Source organism: Macaca nemestrina, chromosome 14, assembly GCF_043159975.1.
Source record: "Macaca nemestrina isolate mMacNem1 chromosome 14, mMacNem.hap1, whole genome shotgun sequence".
Lineage (NCBI taxonomy): Eukaryota > Metazoa > Chordata > Mammalia > Primates > Cercopithecidae > Macaca > Macaca nemestrina.
Genome location: NC_092138.1, coordinates 109,937,499 through 109,957,658, shown reverse-complemented (window position 1 = coordinate 109,957,658; position 20,160 = coordinate 109,937,499). Strand labels below are relative to the sequence as shown.

The 20,160-nt window shown below is 54.0% G+C and overlaps 2 protein-coding genes across 2 annotated transcripts in view; one reads left to right on the top strand and one right to left on the bottom strand.

Annotated features, from left to right (window-relative positions):
• Nucleotides 1-19,462, top strand: part of LOC105463960 (endoglin) — a 43,804-nt gene extending 24,342 nt beyond the window's left edge. The window contains exons 3-16 of the mRNA XM_011711462.2: nucleotides 3,664-3,804; nucleotides 7,433-7,595; nucleotides 8,065-8,106; nucleotides 8,273-8,438; nucleotides 8,799-8,925; nucleotides 9,182-9,356; nucleotides 9,697-9,839; nucleotides 14,366-14,503; nucleotides 14,741-14,779; nucleotides 15,568-15,684; nucleotides 16,021-16,278; nucleotides 17,292-17,346; nucleotides 18,432-18,542; nucleotides 18,667-19,462. Of these exons, the coding sequence (XP_011709764.1) occupies nucleotides 3,664-3,804; nucleotides 7,433-7,595; nucleotides 8,065-8,106; nucleotides 8,273-8,438; nucleotides 8,799-8,925; nucleotides 9,182-9,356; nucleotides 9,697-9,839; nucleotides 14,366-14,503; nucleotides 14,741-14,779; nucleotides 15,568-15,684; nucleotides 16,021-16,278; nucleotides 17,292-17,346; nucleotides 18,432-18,542; nucleotides 18,667-18,791 (1,800 nt within the window). The 3' untranslated portion in view covers nucleotides 18,792-19,462. The remainder of the gene's footprint in view (nucleotides 1-3,663; nucleotides 3,805-7,432; nucleotides 7,596-8,064; nucleotides 8,107-8,272; nucleotides 8,439-8,798; nucleotides 8,926-9,181; nucleotides 9,357-9,696; nucleotides 9,840-14,365; nucleotides 14,504-14,740; nucleotides 14,780-15,567; nucleotides 15,685-16,020; nucleotides 16,279-17,291; nucleotides 17,347-18,431; nucleotides 18,543-18,666) is intronic.
• Nucleotides 16,635-18,434, bottom strand: LOC105463959 (uncharacterized). The gene is given in 3 exon segments (XM_011711461.3): nucleotides 16,635-17,448; nucleotides 17,450-17,539; nucleotides 17,541-18,434. Coding segments are annotated over 3 exon segments (576 nt in total). The 5' UTR covers nucleotides 17,907-18,434; the 3' UTR covers nucleotides 16,635-17,328.
• Nucleotides 19,463-20,160: the final 698 nt, after the last annotated feature.

Below are 20,160 nucleotides of genomic sequence, written 5' to 3'. Positions count from 1 at the left end.
TCAAAAAAAAAAAAAAAAGAAAAGAAAAACGTGAGAGCACAGGCCTGTCTCCGCACCAATCCCAGCCCCTGGCTGACTTCCTGTGTCATCAAAGGCAAATGACTTCACCTCTCAGGGCTTTGGTTCCCTCATCTGTAAGTGAAAATAATGGTGGCCGGGCGCAGTGGCTCATGCCTGTAATTCCAGCACTTTGGGAGGCCGAGGTGGGCAGATCATTTGAGGTCAAGAATTTAAGACCAGTCTGGCGAACATGCTGAAACCCCATCTCTACTAAAAATACAAAAATTAGCCAGCCATGGTGGCACTCACCTGTAGTCCCAGCTACTCAGGACACTGAGGCAGGAGAATTGCTTGACCCAGGAGGCAGAGGTTGCAGTGAGCCAAAGTTGTGCCATTGCACTCCAGCCTGGGCAACAGAGCAAGACTCTGTCTCAAAAAAAAAAAAAAGAATGGTAGCTCATGCCTGTAATTCCGGTACTTTGGGAAGCCGAGGTGGGAGAATTGCTTGAGCCTAGGAGGTTGAGGCTGCAGTGAGCCATGACTGCACTACTGCACTTCAGCCTGGACAGCAGAGCAAGACCCTGTCTCAAAAAACAAAGAAAAGCCAGCCTGGCCAACATAGTGAAACCCTGTCTCTACTAAAAAAATAAAAATAAATCAGCCGGGCACATTGGCTCATGCCTGTAATCCCGGCACTTTGGGAGGCTGAGGCGGGCGGATCACGAGGTCAGGAGATCGAGACCATCCTGGCTAACACGGTGAAACCCCGTCTCTACTAAAAATACAAAAAAAAAAAAAAATTAGCCAGGCGTGGTGGTGCATGCCTGTAGTCCCAGCTACTCAGGAGGCTGAGGCAGGAGAATGGCATGAACCCAGAAGGCAGAGCTTGTGGTGAGCCAAGATTGCACCACTGCACTCCAGTCTGGGCAACAAAGCAAGACTCCGTCTCAAAAAAAAAAAAAAAAGGAATTAATCTGGTGTGGTGGCACACACCTGTAGTCCTACCTACTCAGGAGGCTGAGGCAGGAGAATTGCTTGAACCTCAGGTTGTAGTGAGCCGAGATTGTGCCACTGCATTCCATCCTGGGTGACAGAGCAAGACCCTGTCTCAAGAAAAAAAAAAAAAAAAAAAAAAAGTCGGGCGGGGTGGTTCATGCCTATAATCCCAGCACTTTGGGAGGCTGAGGCAGGTGGGTCACAAGGTCAGAGTTCGAGACCAGCCTGACCAACATGGTGAAACCCTGTCTCTACTAAAAATACAAAAATTAGCCAGGCATGGTAGCTGGTGCCTGTAGTCCCAGCTACTCGGGAGGCTGAGGCAGGAGAATCACTTGAACCCAGGAGGCAGAGGTTGCAGTGAGCCAAGATTGCGCCACTGCACTCCAGCCTGGGTGACAGAGCGAGCCTCCACCTCAAAGAAAAAATAAATAAAAGCCAGCCTGGCCAACATGGTAAAACTCCATCTCTAGTAAAAATACAAAAATTAGCCGGTGTAGTAGCAGGTGCCTGTAATCCCAGCTACTCGGGAGGCTGAGGCAGGAGAATGGCTTGAACCCAGGAGGCAGAGGTTGCAGTGGACCGAGATCGTGTCACTGCACTCCAACCTGGGCAACAGAGGGAGACTCTGTCTCCTTTTTTTTTTTTTTTTTTTTTTTTTTTGAGACAGAGTCTCTCTCTGTCGCCCAGGCTGGAGTGCAGTGGCCGGATCTCAGCTCACTGCAAGCTCCGCCTCCCGGGTTTACGCCATTCTCCCGCCTCAGCCTCCCGAGTAGCTGGGACTACAGGTGCCCGCCACCTCGCGCGGCTAGTTTTTTGTATTTTTTAGTAGAGACGGGGTTTCACCATGTTAGCCAGGATAGTCTTGATCTCCTGACCTCGTGATCCGCCCGTCTTGGCTTCCCAAAGTGCTGGGATTACAGGCTTGAGCCACCGCGCCCGGCCGACTCTGTCTCTTAAAAAAAAAAAAAAAAAAAAAAGGCTGGGCACAGTGGCTCACGCCTGTAATCCCAGCAGTTTGGGAGGCCGAGGCGAGTGGATCACGAGGTCAGGAGATCGAGACCAACCTGGCTAACACGGTGAAACCCCGTCTCTACTAAAAATACGAAAAGGTAGCCAGGTGTGGTGGCGGGCGCCTGTAGTCCCAGCTACTCGGGAGGCTGAGGCAGGAGAATGGCGTGAACCTGGGAGGCAGAGTTTGCAGTGAGCCGAGATAGCACCCCTGCACTCCAGACTGGGCAACACAGTAAGACTCTGTCTCAAAAAAAACAAACAAAAAAACAAACAAAAAAAAACGATATTTACCTCTTAAGTTTGTTGCAAGGATTAAATGAGTTAATGTGTAAAGCACTTAGAGCAGTCCTGGGATTTAATAGGCCCTATTTACATGGTAGGTAGGTATTGTTGTTGTTGTTGTTGTTGTTATAAAAACATTCTAAATGTATACACCATTGAACAATTAAAAATGTTAATGCAGTAGGTACGTCTCAAGACATAAATGATTTCAACTTCACATTCTTATATCAAAATAATGGCATTATACCAAAAACAACGCCCCAGGATTTTAGTACTTTAAAATGGTAAGACAAGCAGGAATACTGCAAACTGGGAGAGCAACTGTGACTGTCTCATGTGGGCTGGAAGCAGAGCTGTCACTCAGGGACAGCAGGAGAGTTGGTGGGGATGACGGGGCGGGGGATCGCTGCCTCCACACACAGGACACTCCCTAAGGCCCAGTACACAATAGGTGCTCAGTAGAAATAATAAATCTTACCAGGCACGGTGGCTCATGCCTATAATCCTAGCACTTTGGGAGGCTGAGGCGGGTGGATCACGAGGTCAAGAGATCGAGACCAGCCTGGCCAAAATGGTGAAACCCCATCTCTACTAAAACTACCAAAATTATCTGGGTGTGTTGGCATGCACCTGTAGTCCTAGCTACTTGGGAAGCTGAGGCAGGAGGATCACTTGAACTCAGGAGGCAGAGGTTGCAGTGAGCCAAGATTCTGTCACTGCACTCCAGCCTGGTGACAGGGAGACTCCATCTCAAAAAAAAAAAAAGAAAAGAAATAATAAACCTTGATCCTTGATGGATGAAGTTCAGGCTCATCCTTTTTTTTTTTTTTTTTTTTTTTTGAGACAGAGCTTTACTCTTGTTGCCCAGGCTGGAGTGTAATGGCGCATTCTTGGCTCACTGCAACCTCCACCTCCTGGGTTCAAGAGATTCTCCTGCCTCAGCCTCCCAAGTAGCTGGAATTACAGGCGTCCACCACCACACCTGGCTAATTTTTTGTATTTTTAGTAAAACGGGGTTTCACCTTGTTGGACAGGCTGGTCTCGAACTCCTGAGTTCGAGATCCACCCGCCTCAGGTGATCCACCCGCCTCAGCCTCCCAAAGTGCTGGGATTACAGGCGTGAGCCACTGTGCCCAGCCTAATTTTTTTCCTCTCTTCAGATTTGCTGGGCTTACCTCCTTCATTTGTTTAGTGTGAATTCCCTAAGGATGGCCAGAGGGCCAGGCACTACCCCAGGCACTGGGAGGCGAGGGTGGACAGAGCAGGCAGGGAGATTGGAGTGGAAGCACCCAAGTCATCACTGCCTATCTGGGTGACACAACCTATGCAAATCTAACTGGTCTGTGTGCGTCTCCCCTCTGTGTTCCCCAGGACCTGTCACAGCTGGAGCTGACTCTCCAGGCATCCAAGCAAAATGGCACCCAGCCCCGAGAGGTGCTTCTGGTCCTCAGTGTAAACAGCAATGTTTTCCTGCAGCTCCAGGCCCTGGGAATCCCACTGCACTTGGCCTACGTGAGTGTGTTCCCACCAACCCCAGGCTGAGGCTCTGGCCATGGGAGGTCCCTGCTGTCTATCTCTGTGGGCCAGGGTCTCCCACCCTAGCGGCCCGGCCCTGCTTCTCCCTTTCATCCTGACATTATTCACCAGGGTCCTGCCTGGTGAATCCAATGATCTTTACCAGAGAGAACCCAGAGGGCAGCAGGACTACAGTAAAGAGTCTAGACCAAGAGGTGGGAGTCAGGCTGATGTGCAGCCCTGGCCAACTCTGGTCCTCTGCATAGTCTCAGTTTGCCTCTCTGTCCAGTGGGACAACTGAACTCAGCATTTTATAAGATAATCTTTTCATTGTCTTTGAAAAAGTTACGTGACATATATTTGAAAATATTTAAAGACAGAGGAAAAGAGCCAGGAGAAAACCTAACAATGAGGCCGGGTGAGGTGGTTCAAGCCTGTAATCCCAGCACTTTGGGAGGCCGAGACGGGCGGATCACGAGGTCAGGAGATCGAGACCATCCTGGCCAACATGGTGAAACCCTGTCTCTACTAAAAAATACAAAAAACTAGCCGGGCAAGGTGGCGGGCAGCTGTAGTCCTAGCCACTCGGGAGGCTGAGGCAGGAGAATGGCGTAAACCCAGGAGGCGGAGCTTGCAGTGAGCTGAGATCCGGCCACTGCACTCCAGCCTGGGCGACAGAGCGAGACTCCGTCTCAAAAAAAAAAAAAAAAAAAAAAGAAAACCTAACAATGTGTTAACAGTGGTTATGGCTGGGAAGTGGGATTAGGAAAAACATTTATTTGGTTCTTTACACTTTGTTGAGTATTCAAGAGTTGCTTTAAATGGATTTGGCCTATTTTGGAGAAAAAAAAATATTTTTTTAAAAACTCAAGTTTTCGGGTCAGCTGTGGATTTGGGAAAAAAGTTAAAAACAAACAACCAAAAGCCTCAAGTTTTAGCAAGTGTTAGAGACATCCACCAGAGACAGGAGGCCAGGGAGCTGGGACCACTGCCAGGGGTCAGGGCTGGAGGAGGTGGGGTGGCTTGCCAGCACTGCCTCCTCCACGTGGAATGTCTGGGAGGTGGGCCCCAGATGTGAGCAGCTGTTGTTTACAAGAGAGAAAACAGAGGGCAGGAAGGGGAGAGCCCGGGGGAGAGCAAAGATAGCAAAGGGGAGAGAGGCAGAAAAAGAAACATACCCACTGGGGGAAGGAGGCAGGCTTGAGCAAAGTTGGGCGTGGGGGACAGGGGAGAAGCTTCTAGACTGGTGACAGGGACAGCACAGAGACAGTCAGACACGACCAAGCCAGCATGTGAAAGTCCTAGGAGGGAGGGGGCCAAATCCAACCACCAGGGCCAAGAGGATTTGACTCCTTGCAGCCCATCCCTCGGCGCCCAGAAGAGGAATCGAGGTCCCAGAGGGGGCGTGGCCTTTGTCATGGATCCTCCCCATTCCTGATCTGAGTCCGTGCCGCCCAGGGTGAGGCAGGAATGAAACGCGCCCGTCAGCTGGAAGGTCGCAGCAGCCGCCGGCTCTAGCCTCGGCCACGCCGCCTTCCTCCTGGGGCCGTGCAGCTTCCCGAGCGGGCTCCCTGGGGCCCGTGGCCAAAGGGGACAAAGAGGCCAAGGCGCGGCCTTGGTGCCAGACCCAGTGCCAGGCGACCAACAGACGTCAAGCCCTGCTCTATCCCCATTTTACAGAGGATGACTCAAGGATCAGATCCCTTTCCCAACCCAGCTATGTAAAGCCAGTGTCCCAGCCCTTTCCCATTCCGCGGGCTGGGTTCCTCACGCAAGGTGCCCATCACTTTCCCCCCTTGTTGAATTCCTGCAGAGAAGGTATCTGCTTCCTTCTAGATGGGTCATTCTAGGGTGTCTTCTCTACTGTTGCCATCTGGCAGTCCTCAATATCTAGCTTGGGCCGGGCGACCTGGCTCATGTCTGTAATCCCAACACTTTGGGAAGCTGAGGCAGGAGGGTCTCCTTTTTTTTGAGACAGAGTTTCACTCTTGTTGCCCAGGCTGGAGTGCAATGGCCCGATCTCGCCTCACTGCAACCTTCGCCTCCTGGGTTCAAGCAATTCTCCTGCCTCAGCCTCCCGAATAGCTGGGATTACAGGCACCGGCCACCACGCCTGGCTAATTTTTTGTATTTTTAGTAGAGACAGGGTTTCATACTATGTTGGCTAGGCTGGTCTCAAACTCCTGACCTCAGGGGATCCACCCACCTCGGCCTCCCAAAGTGCTGAGATTATAGGCATGAGCCACTGTGCCTGGCCAGGAGGGTCTCTTGAGGCCAGAAGTTAGAGACCAACCTGGGAAACATAGTGAGACCCTCGTTTCTAAAAAATAACAATTAAATTTTTTTTTTTTTTTTTTTTTTTTGAGACGGAGTCTCGCTCTGTCACCCAGGCTGGAGTGCAGTGGCCGGATCTCAGCTCACTGCAAGCTCCACCTCCTGGGTTTACGCCATTCTCCTGCCTCAGCCTCCCGAGTAGCTGGGACTACAGGCGCCTGCCACCTCGCCTGGCTAAGTTTCTGTATTTTTAGTGGAGACGGGTTTTCACTGTGTTAGCCAGGATGGTCTCGATCTCCTGACCTCATGATCCGCCCGTCTCGGCCTCCCAAAGTGCTGGGATTACAGGCTTGAGCCACCGCGCCCGGCCAAAAATATTGTTAAATCCAACCTGAAGTCCTTTTGCCCTTCTGCTGCTGCTGCTTCATTCAGCTCAATGGCCCTGGCTCTGGAGACTGTACACGAAGGAGCTCAGTCAGTGGTCCCAACAGCTTCCTCTGAATCCTTCAGCTTTCCAGAGTCACTCCTCCAGGAAGTCTTCCCTGTCTGCTTTCCTCCTCACCCCCGGCCCCCATCTCTTCAGGGGCACTGGCAGGATAGGCAGTGAGATGCTGGAGCCACCCAGATTCCCCATCCCTGTCCAACCGGGAGATCTGTCTGGCTCCTTTGTTTCTTATTAAATAAAATTCTGTCTTCTATTGCTTCAAATGACTTGATGCATGTGTAGTTTCTGAATGGTAATATCCCCTAGGGCAGGGACCACTGATATCTGTCTTTAATTCATCTATTCATTCATCCATCCCTTTCTTCTTTCCTCCCTTTCTCCCTTTCTTCCCATAAGCAGGAAGCACTCACCACAGGCCGGGTGTCAGGGTGAGGCTGGCATGTCAGGATCCTGTGATGGGCCCAGGGCCCAGAGTCAGACAAATATTTCTCAGTGCCTATTATGTGTCAAGCACTGTGCAATGATGGGCAAGGTAGACGTTGTCCCCTGTGGACCCTCCAAGTGTAGGGAGATCCAGAGCCTCGGGGTGTAGGGAGAGACAGCTGCATGATGGTGTAGATGTGGGTTGAATGAGAACAGCTCTGGAGGGGTGGGTGATGTTTGGACAGGTGGATGAACAAGGTGGTGTGTTCATCCGGCCCCCCAGGTATGGAAGGGAGAAGGGGCTGATCTGACTGCTGGGGGGGGTTCTGGGCTGACTGCAGATCCACTAGACAGCATTCTCAGCTCTGGCGTCTTTCTCTCAGCCAATGGGCTGACTCCACAAATTACTTCCTGACCTCCTACGTGGGGTAGAGGGGACACGGGGCCAGGAACAGCATTCTGAGCCTCCACATGCCTCCCCAGAATCCCAACCTGGTCACCTTCCAAGAGCCCCCGGGAGTCAACACCACAGAGCTGCCATCCTTCCCCAAGACGCAGATCCTCGAGTGGGCAGCTGAGAGGGGCCCCATCGCCTCTGCTGCCGAGCTGGATGACCCCCAGAGCGTCCTCCTCCGACTGGGCCAAGGTCAGTTTCCCCAGCAACCTCTCTGGGCTCATGACACTGCTCAAGAGGAATCTGAGCTCCTCTGGCCCACGCCTCAGACTTGGACACCAGGAGTGCAAGAGGGGACACAAAGTGCCACAGGTCACATGCCGCAAACCAGTGCTGCCTTGAGACAGTGATGGCTCCTTCACCAAATATCAAATCGAAACATGTGAAATGCCAGTTTTTGACCTAAAAAACCCCGGCATTTTCATGATTTACTGTGCATCTACTGTGTGCCAAAGCCCTATTATGCTAGGCACTTGGGGACACTGTGGGGGACACACTCAGGCCCTGCCCTCCTAGAGCTGATACTGTGATGAGGGAGGTGACAATAAACATGTACATGTACACAGATAAATCTATCATTTCAGGTCTTGTTGGGTGGTTTCGGGGCTGCACCCTAACATGTGTCATGGGCTCATCCCTTATGTTAACCCTGTGTTGACAGATGAAACGGAGGCTCGGGGACTTGCAGAGGGTCACTTGGCAGGTAAGTGTGGAAGGGATGTTCCAACCTGGGTCCTCTGACGCCTCTCCACCTCTGCAGCACCGTCCTGCCTGCCCCACCACCGCTACCTTTGGCTGTGGGTGAGGGTGAGGCTCTGTTAGGTGCAGGGCTGCTGGGGGAAGGCACTGAGGTGCGCGTGTCTCCGCAGCCCAGGGCTCACTGTCCTTCTGCATGCTGGAAGCCAGCCAGGACATGGGCCGCACGCTCGAGTGGCGGCCGCGTATCCCAGCCTTGGTCCGGGGCTGCCGCTTGGAAGGTGTGGCCGGCCACAAGGAGGCGCACATCCTGAGGGTCCTGCCGGGCCACTCGGCCGGGTAAGGGTCTCTCCCCACCCCGACACTAGGCCCCACCCCCGAGAGACGACTACCCCCCTCCCCACGCCCCCCCGTACCCCCCCCGTCCCCCCACCCCCACCCCGTCCCTTATGAAGCCCCTCCCGGGTCCCAGCCCCAGCCCCGCCGCAGCCCCGTGAGACCACAGCCATTCTCCTACTCTAGGCCCCGCCCCCTATGAGCCCCTCCCCTTTAGGCACAAGCCTGGCCCCATTCCCATCTCTATCCCATAGACCCATACCTGGCCAGGTAAGAGTGCAGCCGCCGCCCATCCGACGCCAGGTCTCGCTCCCCGCCTGGCCTGTCCGCTTCAGCGTTCCATCCGCATCTGTCTCCCCGCAGGCCCCGGACGGTGACGGTGAAGGTGGAACTGAGCTGCGCGTCTGGGGATCCCGATGCCGTCCTCATCCTGCAGGGTCCCCCCTACGTGTCCTGGCTCATCGACGCCAACCACAACATGCAGATCTGGGTGAGTTTTGCGCAGCTCCCGGGACATAAAACCCAAACTCCCAACCTCTGGATCAGGGACGTTTCCTGGAGAGGTGAACCCCTGAGCTGAGTTGAAGGACAAATCACCTATGTCCATAGGTGAAGCAAGGGGTCAGGCAGAGGACACAGCAGGAGTGGGGACACAGCAGGACCGAGGCCTGGCATAACCCTGGCTAGCCTGCTGTGGCACAGACTGTGTCCATGGTCCCCTGCTCTGCCTCTCTCCCCACCATTAGACCACTGGAGAATACTCCTTCAAGATCTTTCCAGAGAAAAACATTCGTGGCTTCAAGCTCCCAGACACACCCCAAGGCCTGCTGGGGGAGGCCCGGATGCTCAATGCCAGTGTTGTGGCATCCTTCGTGGAGCTACCGCTGGCCAGCGTTGTCTCACTTCATGCCCCTAGCTGTGGTGAGCACCCTCCCCCTGCCCCTCCCTTCCCTTCCTCTCCCTTGGATCAGTGGCCACACTGTTGGTGAAGCCCCTCTGTGTGAGCTTGGGCAAGGTACATTAGCCTCTCTCAGCCTCATTTTTCTCATCTGCATGGGGGAACAATGGGAGTAGCTAATCAGAACAGCCTGAGAGTCACTTGAAACCAGGACGCGGAGGTTGCAGTGAGCCGAGATCGAGATCGTGCCACTGCACTCCAGCCTGGGTAACAGAGCAAAACTCCGTCTCAAAAAAAAAAAAAAAAGAGCCTGGTGCAGGCACCCAGTGACCATCCGCCTGGCCTGCCTCTGCTTCCCCACAGGTGGTAGGCTGCAGACCTCACCCGCACCGATCCAGACCACTCCTCCCAAGGACACTTGCAGCCCAGAGCTGCTCATGTCCCTGATCCAGACAAAGTGTGCCAATGACGCCATGACCCTGGTACTAAAGAAAGAGCTTGTTGCGGTAAGGGAACTCCTGCCCCTCTGGCTCAGGATGACATGGACATCTGGTTCCTACCCTAGCCCAAGACTCTTGGGGTCCTAGCCCAGGCAGGGGGGCAAGTAACATCCCTCTGCAAGCCTTTGTTTTCCCACTTGTATAATGGGATTGACAATGGTACCTACCACATGGTGAGAATTAAAGGAGGTCTGACAGGCCGATCACGTGGCACAGTCAGATGTGGTACATAGTAAGTGCTTAGTAAATAATGCCAGCACTAGGTAGTTGTCATTATTAATCCTAAATGCTCCCTGAGCTGGGTGGTCGCTTAGCAGAATGCCTACACAGGCCGGGCAGGGTGGTTCACGCCTGTAATCTCAGCACTTTGGGAGGCCAAGTTGGGCGGATCACTTGAGGTCAGGAGTTCGAGACCAGCCTGGCCAACATGGTGAAACCTTGTCTTTACTAAAATACAAAAATTAGCCAGGGGTGATGGAACATACCTGTAGTCCCAGCTGCTCGGGAGGCTGAGGCACAAGAACCGCTTGAACCCAGGAGATAGAGGCTGCAGTGAGCCAAGATCACACCACTACACTCCAGCCTGAGCAACAGAATGAGACTCTGTCTTGGGGAAAAAAAAAAAAAAACAAACCCTACACAATGTTATCTTTGCCTGGTTGACAAATATATTTGTTATAAAAATAACACACGGTAAATACAAAAAATTAGCCAGGCATGGTGGCAGATGCCTGTAGTCCCAGCTACTCGGGAGGCTGAGGCAGGAGAATGGCCTGAACCTGGGAGGCAGAGCTTACAGTGAGCCAAGATAGCGCCACTGCACTCCAGCCTGGGTGAAAGAGCGAGACTCCGTCTCAAAATAAAATAAAATAAAATAACACATGCTGGCCAGGCACAGTGGCTCACGCCTGCGACCCTAGCACTTTGGGAGGCCGAGGCAGGCAGATTACCGGAGTTCAGGAGTTCGAGACCAGCCTGGGCAACACAGTGAAACCCCGTCTCTACTAAAATAGAAAAAATTAGCCGGGCATGGTGGTGCATGCCTGTAGTCCCAGCTACGTGGGAGGCTGAGGCAGGAGAATCGCTTGAACCCAGAAGAGGGAAATTGCAGCGAGCTGAGATTGCGCCACTGCACTCCACCCTGGGCGACAGGGCGAGACTCCATTTCAAACAAACAAACAAACAAACAAAAAACATGCTTTAAAAAAAATGTGAAAAGTAGAAAATCTTAACCTTCTGACCCAACGACAATGGCTGCCAACATTTTGGTGTGCTTCCTGGAGTGTTTTGTCTGTGTATTTCTTATATTGATATAATCATAAGGGATGTGTTCATTTGTCTTTTGCTATTTCACTTAATGTATTTTTAGAGCTTTGACACCTGTACCTAATATGTTTAATAAGTACATGTTATTCCATCATATTGACATGCTATTATTAACTCCTCTTCCCTTGTTACACATTTAGGTTGTTTCCAATTCTGCAGTATTATAAATATGCAAAAAATGTCATTGTACATGAAACATTTCTTTATATAGGATTATTTTCTTAGGATAGATTTCCTAGTGGAATTACTGGGTCAAAAGGAATGAAGTTTCAATACATGTTGCCAACCCACTTTCCCAAAGATGATTTGAATTTTCACTGCTGATTTACGAGAGCAGCTCAACCTCTTCGCTCTCTCCAGACTGTAATTCAAAAAAAGAAAAGAAAAACCTTTGCCATTGTGGGAAGTGGCACATCTCATTCCATTCTTGTTTAGTTATAATTCTCTGGGTAGTAGTGAGTGTGGGCATGGCTCCATGTGAGTGATGAGGACCTCAGTCTCTTTATCACTGAGGCTTTGGTATTTTTCTTGATGATTTTTATAAGTTTTAAAGAAAAAAAAAAGGGGGGCCGGGCGCAGTGGCTCACGCCTGTAATCCCAGCACTTTGGGAGGCCGAGGTGGACGGATCATGAGGTCAGGAGAACGAGACCATCTTGACTAACACGGTGAAACCCCATCTCTACTAAAAATACAAAAAATTAGCCAGGCGTGGTGGCGGGCACCTGGAGTCCCAAGCTACTCGGGAGGCTGAGGCAGGAGAATAGCGTAAACCCAGGAGGTGGAGCTTGCAGTGAGCCGAGATCACGCCACTGCACTCCAGCCTGGGCAGCAGAGCGAGACTCTGTCTCAAAAAAAAAAAAAAAAGAAAAAAAGGTTGCCCCTTTGGCCACCACTTCCCTTGATTTGCTGCTGTTCTTTCAATTTTGGCTACAGTGGTTTTTCTTTTCTTTCTCTCCTTTTTTTTTTTTTTTTTTTTTGAGTGGGAGACTTGCTTTGTCGCCCAGGCTGGAGTTCAGTGGTGCCGTCTTGGCTTACTGTAACCTCCACCTCCCGGGTTCAAGTGATTCTCCTGCCTCAGCCTCCCAAGTAGTTGGGAATACTACCACGCCTGGCTACTTTTTTTTTTTTTTTTTTTTAGACAGTCTCACACTGTTGACCGGGCTGGAGTGCAGTGGCACAATCTTGGCTCACTGCAACCCCCTCCTCCCGGGTTCAAGCGATTCTCCTGCCTCAGCCTCCCGAGTAGCTAGCTGAGATTACAGGCACCCATCACCACACTTGGCTTATTTTTTGTATTTTTTAGCAGAGACAGGGTTTCACTATGTTGGCCAGGCTGGTCTCGAACTCCTGACCTTGTGATCTGCCCACCTCGGCCTCCTAAAGTGCTGGGCTTACTAGTGTGAGTCACGTGCCTGGCCAGTAGCCTGGCTACTTTTTTGTATTTTTAGTAGAAACAGGGTTTCACCATAATGGCCAGGCTGGTCTCGAACTTCTCACCTCAGGTGATCTGCCTACTTCAGCCTCCCAAAGTGCTGGGATTACAGGCGTGAGCCACTGCACCCGGCCTTCTTTTTCTTGTTTTAGAGACAAGGTCTTGCTCCATCACCCAGGCTGGAGTGCAGTGATGCGATCTTGGCTTACTGCAGCCTCCTCCTCGATTCAAGCAATTCTTGTGCTTCAGCCTTCCCAGTAGCTAGGACTATGGGCGTGTGCCACCACACCCAGCTAATTTTTATAATTTTAGTAGAGTCAGGTTTCACTGTGTTGGCCAGGCAGGTCTCGAACTTCTGGCCTCACGTGATCTGCCCGCCTCCGCCTCCCAAAGTGCTGGGATTACAGGTGTGAGCCACCACGCCCGGCCTGTGCTAGACTTTTATATGACTGGCAGTGCAATAAGTTTGCTTACATCAGCATCACCACAAACACTAGGCAATAGAAATTTTTCAGCTTCATTATAATTTTGTGGAACCAGGGACCACCATCATATACACAGTCCATCGCCGACCAAAACATTGTCCGGCACTGCATGACAGTATTTACTATCTGGCTCTTTACAGGAACACTTTGCCTACCCCAGGCCTGAGACTGGACTGTGCTTGTAGGGTTTGTATGCCCTTGGGGCTGTGAGTGATAATTATATGTGGAACTTGAAGGAATATTTTTTAATTTTAATAGTTCTATATTTATTTTGATAGATATAAGAAAATGTGGCCGGGTGTGGTGGCTCACGCCTGTAATCCCAGCACTTTCGGAGGCCAAGGCGGGCGGCTCATGAGGTCAGGAGATTGAGACCATCCTGGCTAACACGGTGAAACCCCGTCTCTACTAAAAATACAAAAAATTAGCCGGGCGTGGTGGCACGCGCCTGTAGTCCCAGCTACTCGGGAGGCTGAGACAGGAGAATGGCGTGACCCCGGGAGGCAGAGCTTGCAGTGAGCCGAGATCGCGCCACTGCACTCCAGCCTAGGCGACAGGGCAAGACTCCGTCTCAAAAAAAAAAAAAAAAAAAAAGAAGAAGAAAATTTGTGATCCAACAGCTATTATTGCTTAGGACAAGGCTTAGTGCAAAAGTGTGCAAGTTCAAGAAGTCTTAAGTGGGCCAGGCATGGTGGCTCACACCTGTAATCCCAGCACTTTGGGAGGCCAAGGTGGGTGGATTGCCTGAGGTCCGGAGTTCAAGACCAGCCTGGCCAGCATGGTGAAACCTCGTCTCTACTAAAAATACAAAAAATGGCCGGGTACGGTGGCTCACGCCTGTAATCCCTGCACTGGGAAGTTGAGGCAGGTGGATCACCTGAGGTCAGGAGTTCGAGACCAGCCTGGCCAACATGGTGAAATCCTATCTACTAAAAATACAAAAAATTAGCTGGGCATGGTGGCACGCGCCTGTAATCCCAGCAACTCAGGAGGCCAAGGCAAGAGAATCGCTTGAACCCAGGAGGTGGAGGTTGCAGTGAGCCAAGATCAAGCCACTGCACTCCAGCCTGGGCAACAAGAGTGAGACTCCGTCTCAAAAAAAAAAAAAAAAAAAAAAGAAATTTTAAGTGGTGTAGGATGATGACATCTAACAAAAATGAAGAGGGAGCAGGGCAGGGGAATGGCTGTGACTTGGGAGCCCTGGGTTGTGGTCAGTCCTTGGTGCTGGGGTGTGGCAGGCCACAGAGACCCCAGTGCCTCCTGACGGTGCCCCTCTCTCCCAACCCAGCATTTGAAGTGCACCATCATGGGCCTGACCCTCTGGGACCCCAGCTGTCAGGCCGAGGACAGGGGTGACCAGTTTGTCCTGCACAGCGCTTACTCCAGCTGTGGCATGGAAGTGACGGCGAATATGATCAGCAATGAGGTAAGAGCTGGGGCCAGAAAGGTATCAGGACCAGCCTGGTTGGTGCCCCCTCAAGTGCCTCCCTGATCCCCCAGGGCGGAGGTGTGTTTGGGAGAGCAGGGTGCAGAGGCTCAGAACATAAGACAAGCTTGGCCACTGGTTGGCTCAGTCTCCCCATCTGCAAAATGGGTGTATTGGGTGGGATACCCTCTGGGGTCCTTTCTGGCTCTGACCAGCTCCCTGGCTTTGTCCTCGCAGGTGGTGGTCAATATCCTGTCGAGCTCATCACCACAGCGGGTAAGATGGACAGTCACGTGCTAACCCACCTGGCCCAGGGGCTGCTGCTGGGCCGGGGCCTCTTCCTGGCTTGGGAGGGAGTAGGCTTCAGGAAACTCCTGGCAAGCCATGTGTCTGGCATCGGTCTCCCGTTCTGTATGAGCGGAGCAGGACTGCTGAGGGTGACGCTCTCAGTCTCTCAAGTCAGAGGTCTTAGCACATACTGGCTGTGTGGCCTTGGGCAAGTCACTTTAGTTTTCTGGGCCCAAAGGTGGCCTAAGAAAGGACTCTGCGCCAAAGGGTGCCTCTGGGCAGCCAGTGAGGTGCCGTGTGGAAGCTCTTCACACAGCCTGGCAACTGCTGCCTCCTTGATAAATATTAGTTAAAAAAAAAAAAAAGGGCCGGGCGTGGTGGCTCAAGCCTGTAATCCCAGCACTTTGGGAGGCCGAAATGGGTGGATCACGAGGTCAGGAGATCGAGACCATCCAGGCTAACACGGTGAAACCCTGTCTCTACTAAAAAATACAAAAATCTAGCCAGGCGAGGTGGTGGGCGCCTGTAGTCCCAGCTACTTGGGAGGCTGAGGCAGGAGAATGGCATGAACCTGGGAGGCGGAGCTTGCAGTGAGCTGAGATCCGGCCACTGTACTCCAGCCTGGACCACAGAGTGAGACTCTGTCTCAAAAAAAAAAAAAAAAAAAGATGAGTCAGGCAACTCCACAGGGCCATGACGTCTGTTCCTCCCCACACCCCTCGCCCTCCTGGCTGGTGCCGCCGGACTGACCAAGTCTCCCTCCCGTCCTCCCCCAGAAAAAGGTGCACTGCCTCAACATGGACAGCCTCTCTTTCCAGCTGGGCCTCTACCTCAGCCCACACTTCCTCCAGGCCTCCAACACCATCGAGCCGGGGCAGCAGAGCTTTGTGCAGGTACCTGGCATGCCTGTCACCCCTCGGGCCTCCCAGCTCCTGCAACTTCCTCTCTGCCTTTTTTCCCACCATGACTCCAGAGGAGATGAGAATCCCAGAGTCAGGAGGGAGACGGCCTGGGTGCGTGGGAGAGGGAGACAGAGAAGGCATTGCTCAGGGATGCTGACAAGGATGTGGCCCTGTCCTCCTCCTCTGACCCAGACAGGTCCATGCCTTTCCTTCCACCGTGAGGACTCAGGGGTGGGAACTCTTCATTCTAGCCGATATTTCAAGGCAGCAGGTGGGGTGGGGTGAAGAGCAGCTGCCCATGCCTCGTGGCCCTACCTACCCATGCAGGTCAGAGTGTCCCCATCCATCCCCGAGTTCCTGCTCCAGCTAGACAGCTGCCACCTGGACTTGGGGCCTGAGGGAGGCACCATGGAACTCATCCAGGGCCGGGCGGCCAAGGGCAACTGTGTGAGCCTGCTGTCCCCAAGCCCCGAGGGTAACCCGCGCTTCAGCTTCCTCCTCCACTTCTACACAGTACCCATACCCAAAACCGGCACCCTCAGCTGCACTATAGCACTGCGTCCCAAGACCGGGTCCCAAGACCAGGTGAGTGGAGCCTGGGCCGGCCCCAGCTTCAAGTGGGAGCTTCTAGGTCTGTGGTTTGCAGGAAAGGACATGGCAGCCCACAGGGATGTGGGGCCAGCTGGTGAGGGGCAGAGCCTTAGTCAGGCATGTCACCTGGCAGTCTGGCTGCCAGCAGCACTTTCTGCCACCCGAGAGCTTTCTGGTGGGATTGCCATGTCTTGGGCACTGGCAGACTATGCAGCTGCCAGACTATGCAGCTGCCAGACTATGCAGCTGCAACTGTCCATCTATCCATCATCTATCCTTCCACTTATTCACCCGTCCGTCCATCCATCCATCCATCCACCCACCCACCCACCTGCCATCCCAGCCAGGCATCCACCATCTTCCCACCATCCCACCATCCCACCCAGGAATCTAGCCACCCACACATCCATGTAGTATGGTCACCAGTGTAATCTCAAAGAACAGGAGACCCGAGGGAAGAGGCAGACAAAGGACACACACTCCTGGCTTTCTGTATTTGCCAGTCACAACACTTCACCATCTGGTGACCCCCACTCTCAGGCAATCTGTCCTGGATACCCCCAGAGTCACCCCCAGGCCCTTACACAGACAGGCCTCCAGGATTACAAACTTCTCTGGTCATATGAAGCTAGGGAAGCCTTCGAGGCTCACCTAAGTGGGCCTCTCCCTCCAGCCACAGTGAGCCTGGGGCTCTGGGCTGACCTGGCTCATAGCTCCAAAGTGTTCACGAGGGTGAGGGACGCATAGTGCTCGCACAGTGCTCCCAGGCATCAAGCCCTCCAGGAACTCACAGGAAACATGTCAGCAGCAGCCAGGGATTGTCCACTAGGCACCCTCCCACAGCACAGATCTTCCAGGACTCACCCAGAGGCATCCAGCTACGAAGCGGTGGAGATGGGATTCTAAGCCAAGGCTCTAGAGTGGGCTGGGGTCACAGAGCCAGGGAGTAAACCTGGAAGCCGCCTCCCAAAGGCTGTGCCACATACTGCTCTCTCTTCCTCCTCCAGGAAGTCCGTAGGACTGTCTTCACGCGCTTGAACGTCATCAGCCCTGACCTGTCTGGTGAGCTCCCTCCAGGTCTCTCGGGTTTGTTCTAGTGGCTGAGGTCACAGTAGGGCACAGCGGGCAGCCCTGAGAAACGGCCTGGGCACATAGCACATAGCACATGGCAAGGGGGATCCCAGAGAAAGCGGCCCAGAAGGGGCAGGAGGAGGGCTTCCCAGAGTCACAGCAGCCTAGAACAGGGGCCAGAGCCTGCACTTTGCAGATGGAGAGCCCTTGCCTGGGACCATCCTGTGGCGTGGGAGTCTAGGCCTCTGCCCCTACTCACGGCTCCACTCCATCCCCACCGTTGCTGGGAGGATGGAGCCTCCTGGGTGGGACAGAGGCCCTTTGGGGTGGGGGTGCTGGCCTTGCCTTCCTTGAGGCCTCTCCCTGCAGGATGCTCCCTCTAGCCTCTCCATCAGTTCACCCCAGGCCCATACTAGGCAGAAGAGTCCCGACACTGGCGGCAGAGGCAGGGGTGAGGGATGGGGGCACCTACCTCTCTGCCACCACATCCAGGTCAGGATGGAGCCTCCACTCCCAGCCCAGGACCAAGAAGGCAGGGCTGATAACCCCATGACACAGAATTGGACATCAGAGGCTCAAGGGAAGACTGCCTGGCCTGTAGTCACACAGGAGTCAGGAATGTGGAGGGAATGAGGCTTGGAGCAATCAAAGAGCAGAGCTGCAGGGTGCTTGGAGCTGCTCTCACCCGTTGTCTACCTGCTAAAGGCTTCGGAGAGGGGCAGGGCTGACCTAAGGCCACGCAGCAGGTGGGGCAGGCTCTGCACGCCTGAGCCTCAGTTTCCTCATATTACCCCATCCATCCTCCCTGAAAACACATCTCCATCAGCCTTGAGGGGCAGAGGCATGACCCAAAAGGCCTGGCTGGGCCCTCTAGGTGGATAATTCTAGCAACCATGGCTCAATGCCAGGCCCGGCTGTGATGAGCCCGTTTGCTACAAGAGGAGACTGAGGTTCAGAGAAGTCAAGGGTCCAAGGGTGAGCAGGGCTGGCACCAAAGCCCACGCAGGCCAGCACAACAGGGTAGGGGATGGGGCAGGGGCAGAGGCGGCAGTGCTGATGGCGCCGGCCCTCTCTAGGTTGCACAAGCAAAGGCCTCGTCCTGCCCGCCGTGCTGGGCATCACCTTTGGTGCCTTCCTCATCGGGGCCCTGCTCACCGCCGCACTCTGGTACATCTACTCGCACACGCGTGAGTACCCCAGGCCCCCACAGTGAGCATGCCGGGCCCCTCCACCCACCCGGGGGAGCCCAGTGAAGCCTCTGAGGGATTGAGGAGCCCTGGCCGGGACCCTGACCTCCGCCCCTGCTCCCAGGTTCCCCCGGCAAGCGGGAGCCCGTGGTGGCAGTGGCTGCCCCGGCCTCCTCAGAGAGCAGCAGCACCAACCACAGCATCGGGAGCACCCAGAGCACCCCCTGCTCCACCAGCAGCATGGCGTAGCCCCGGCCCCCCACGCTTGCCCAGCAGGAAAGACTGAGCAGCCGCCAGCCGGGAGCACCGCTGTGAACTCACCCTGGGAGCCAGTCCTCCACTCGACCCAGGATGGAGCCTGCTCTCCGTGCCCGCCCTTCCCACCTCCCTCTCAGACGCCTGCTGCCAGTGGGGCCAATGCCTTGGAACACCTTGGGGTCCCTCCACCCCACCCCACAGAACCTTCAACCCAGTGGGTCTGGGATATGGCTGCCCAGGGCCGCGGAGAGAGACCATTTGCCACACTGTTGTAAAACCCCAAGCCCCTGTCATTTGAACCTGGATCCAGCACTGGTGAACTGAGCTGGGCAGGAGGGGAGAACTTGAAGCAGATCCAGGCCAGCCCAGCCAGGCTGACAGCACCTCCCCCTGAGGAACGGAAGAGGGCCCAGCCTAGAGCCACCTGGATCTATCCCTTCGGCCTCCACACCTGGACTTGCCTAACTGGCGGGGGAGACAGGAGCCTAGCAGAGCCCAGCCTGGGAGCCCAGAGGGTGGCAAGAACAGTGGGCGTTGGGAGCCTAGCTCCTGCCACATGGAGCCCCCTCTGCCGGTCGGGCAGCCAGCAGAGGGGGAGTAGCCAAGCTGCTTGTCCTGGGCCCGCCCCTGTGTATTCACCAATAAATCAGACCATGAAACCAGTGATGGGCTGGGCTGGGAGAAGGGCAGTGACATTCAACGCCAGGGTGGGGTAAGGGCACAGGACAGGGCTGCTCTTGTCCTTGGCCCCCACTGGGCTGGCCTGGTGGCAGGGGCGGCATCCTGAACAGTAGCAGAAGCCAGGGCACAGGTTTTGATTCAGCCAGTTCCCCTCTGCCACTCAGCCCCTCGGCAGCACACCCCAGGGTCTCGGCTGCAAGAAAGCAAACACCAGGAGGCCCCATCCACACTCCCACTCTGGGGTTCTGAACACAGGCCCTCGACTGCTCTGAGTTCAAATCCTGGACCTGCCACTTGTTGGCCTGTGACTGTAGGCAGGTCCCATGGCTTTTTTTTTTTTGAGACGGAGTCTTACTCTGTCGCCCAGGCTGGAGTACAGTGGCGCTATCTCGGCTCGCTGCAACCTCTGCCTCCCGAGTTCAAGCAATTCTCCTGCCTCAGCCTCCCGAGTAGCTGGGACTACAGGTGTGCGCCACCATGCCCGGCTAATTTTTGTATTTTTAGTAGACAGGGTTTCACCATGTTGGCCAAGATGGTCTCCATCTCTTGACCTCGTGATCCGCCCGCCTCAGCCTCCCAAAGTGCTGGGATTACAGGCGTGAGCCACCGTATCTGGCCCCCATGGCTTCTTGAAGCCAGCAACAGTTCCCTCGTCTGTCAAATGGGTATAATTCTCCAT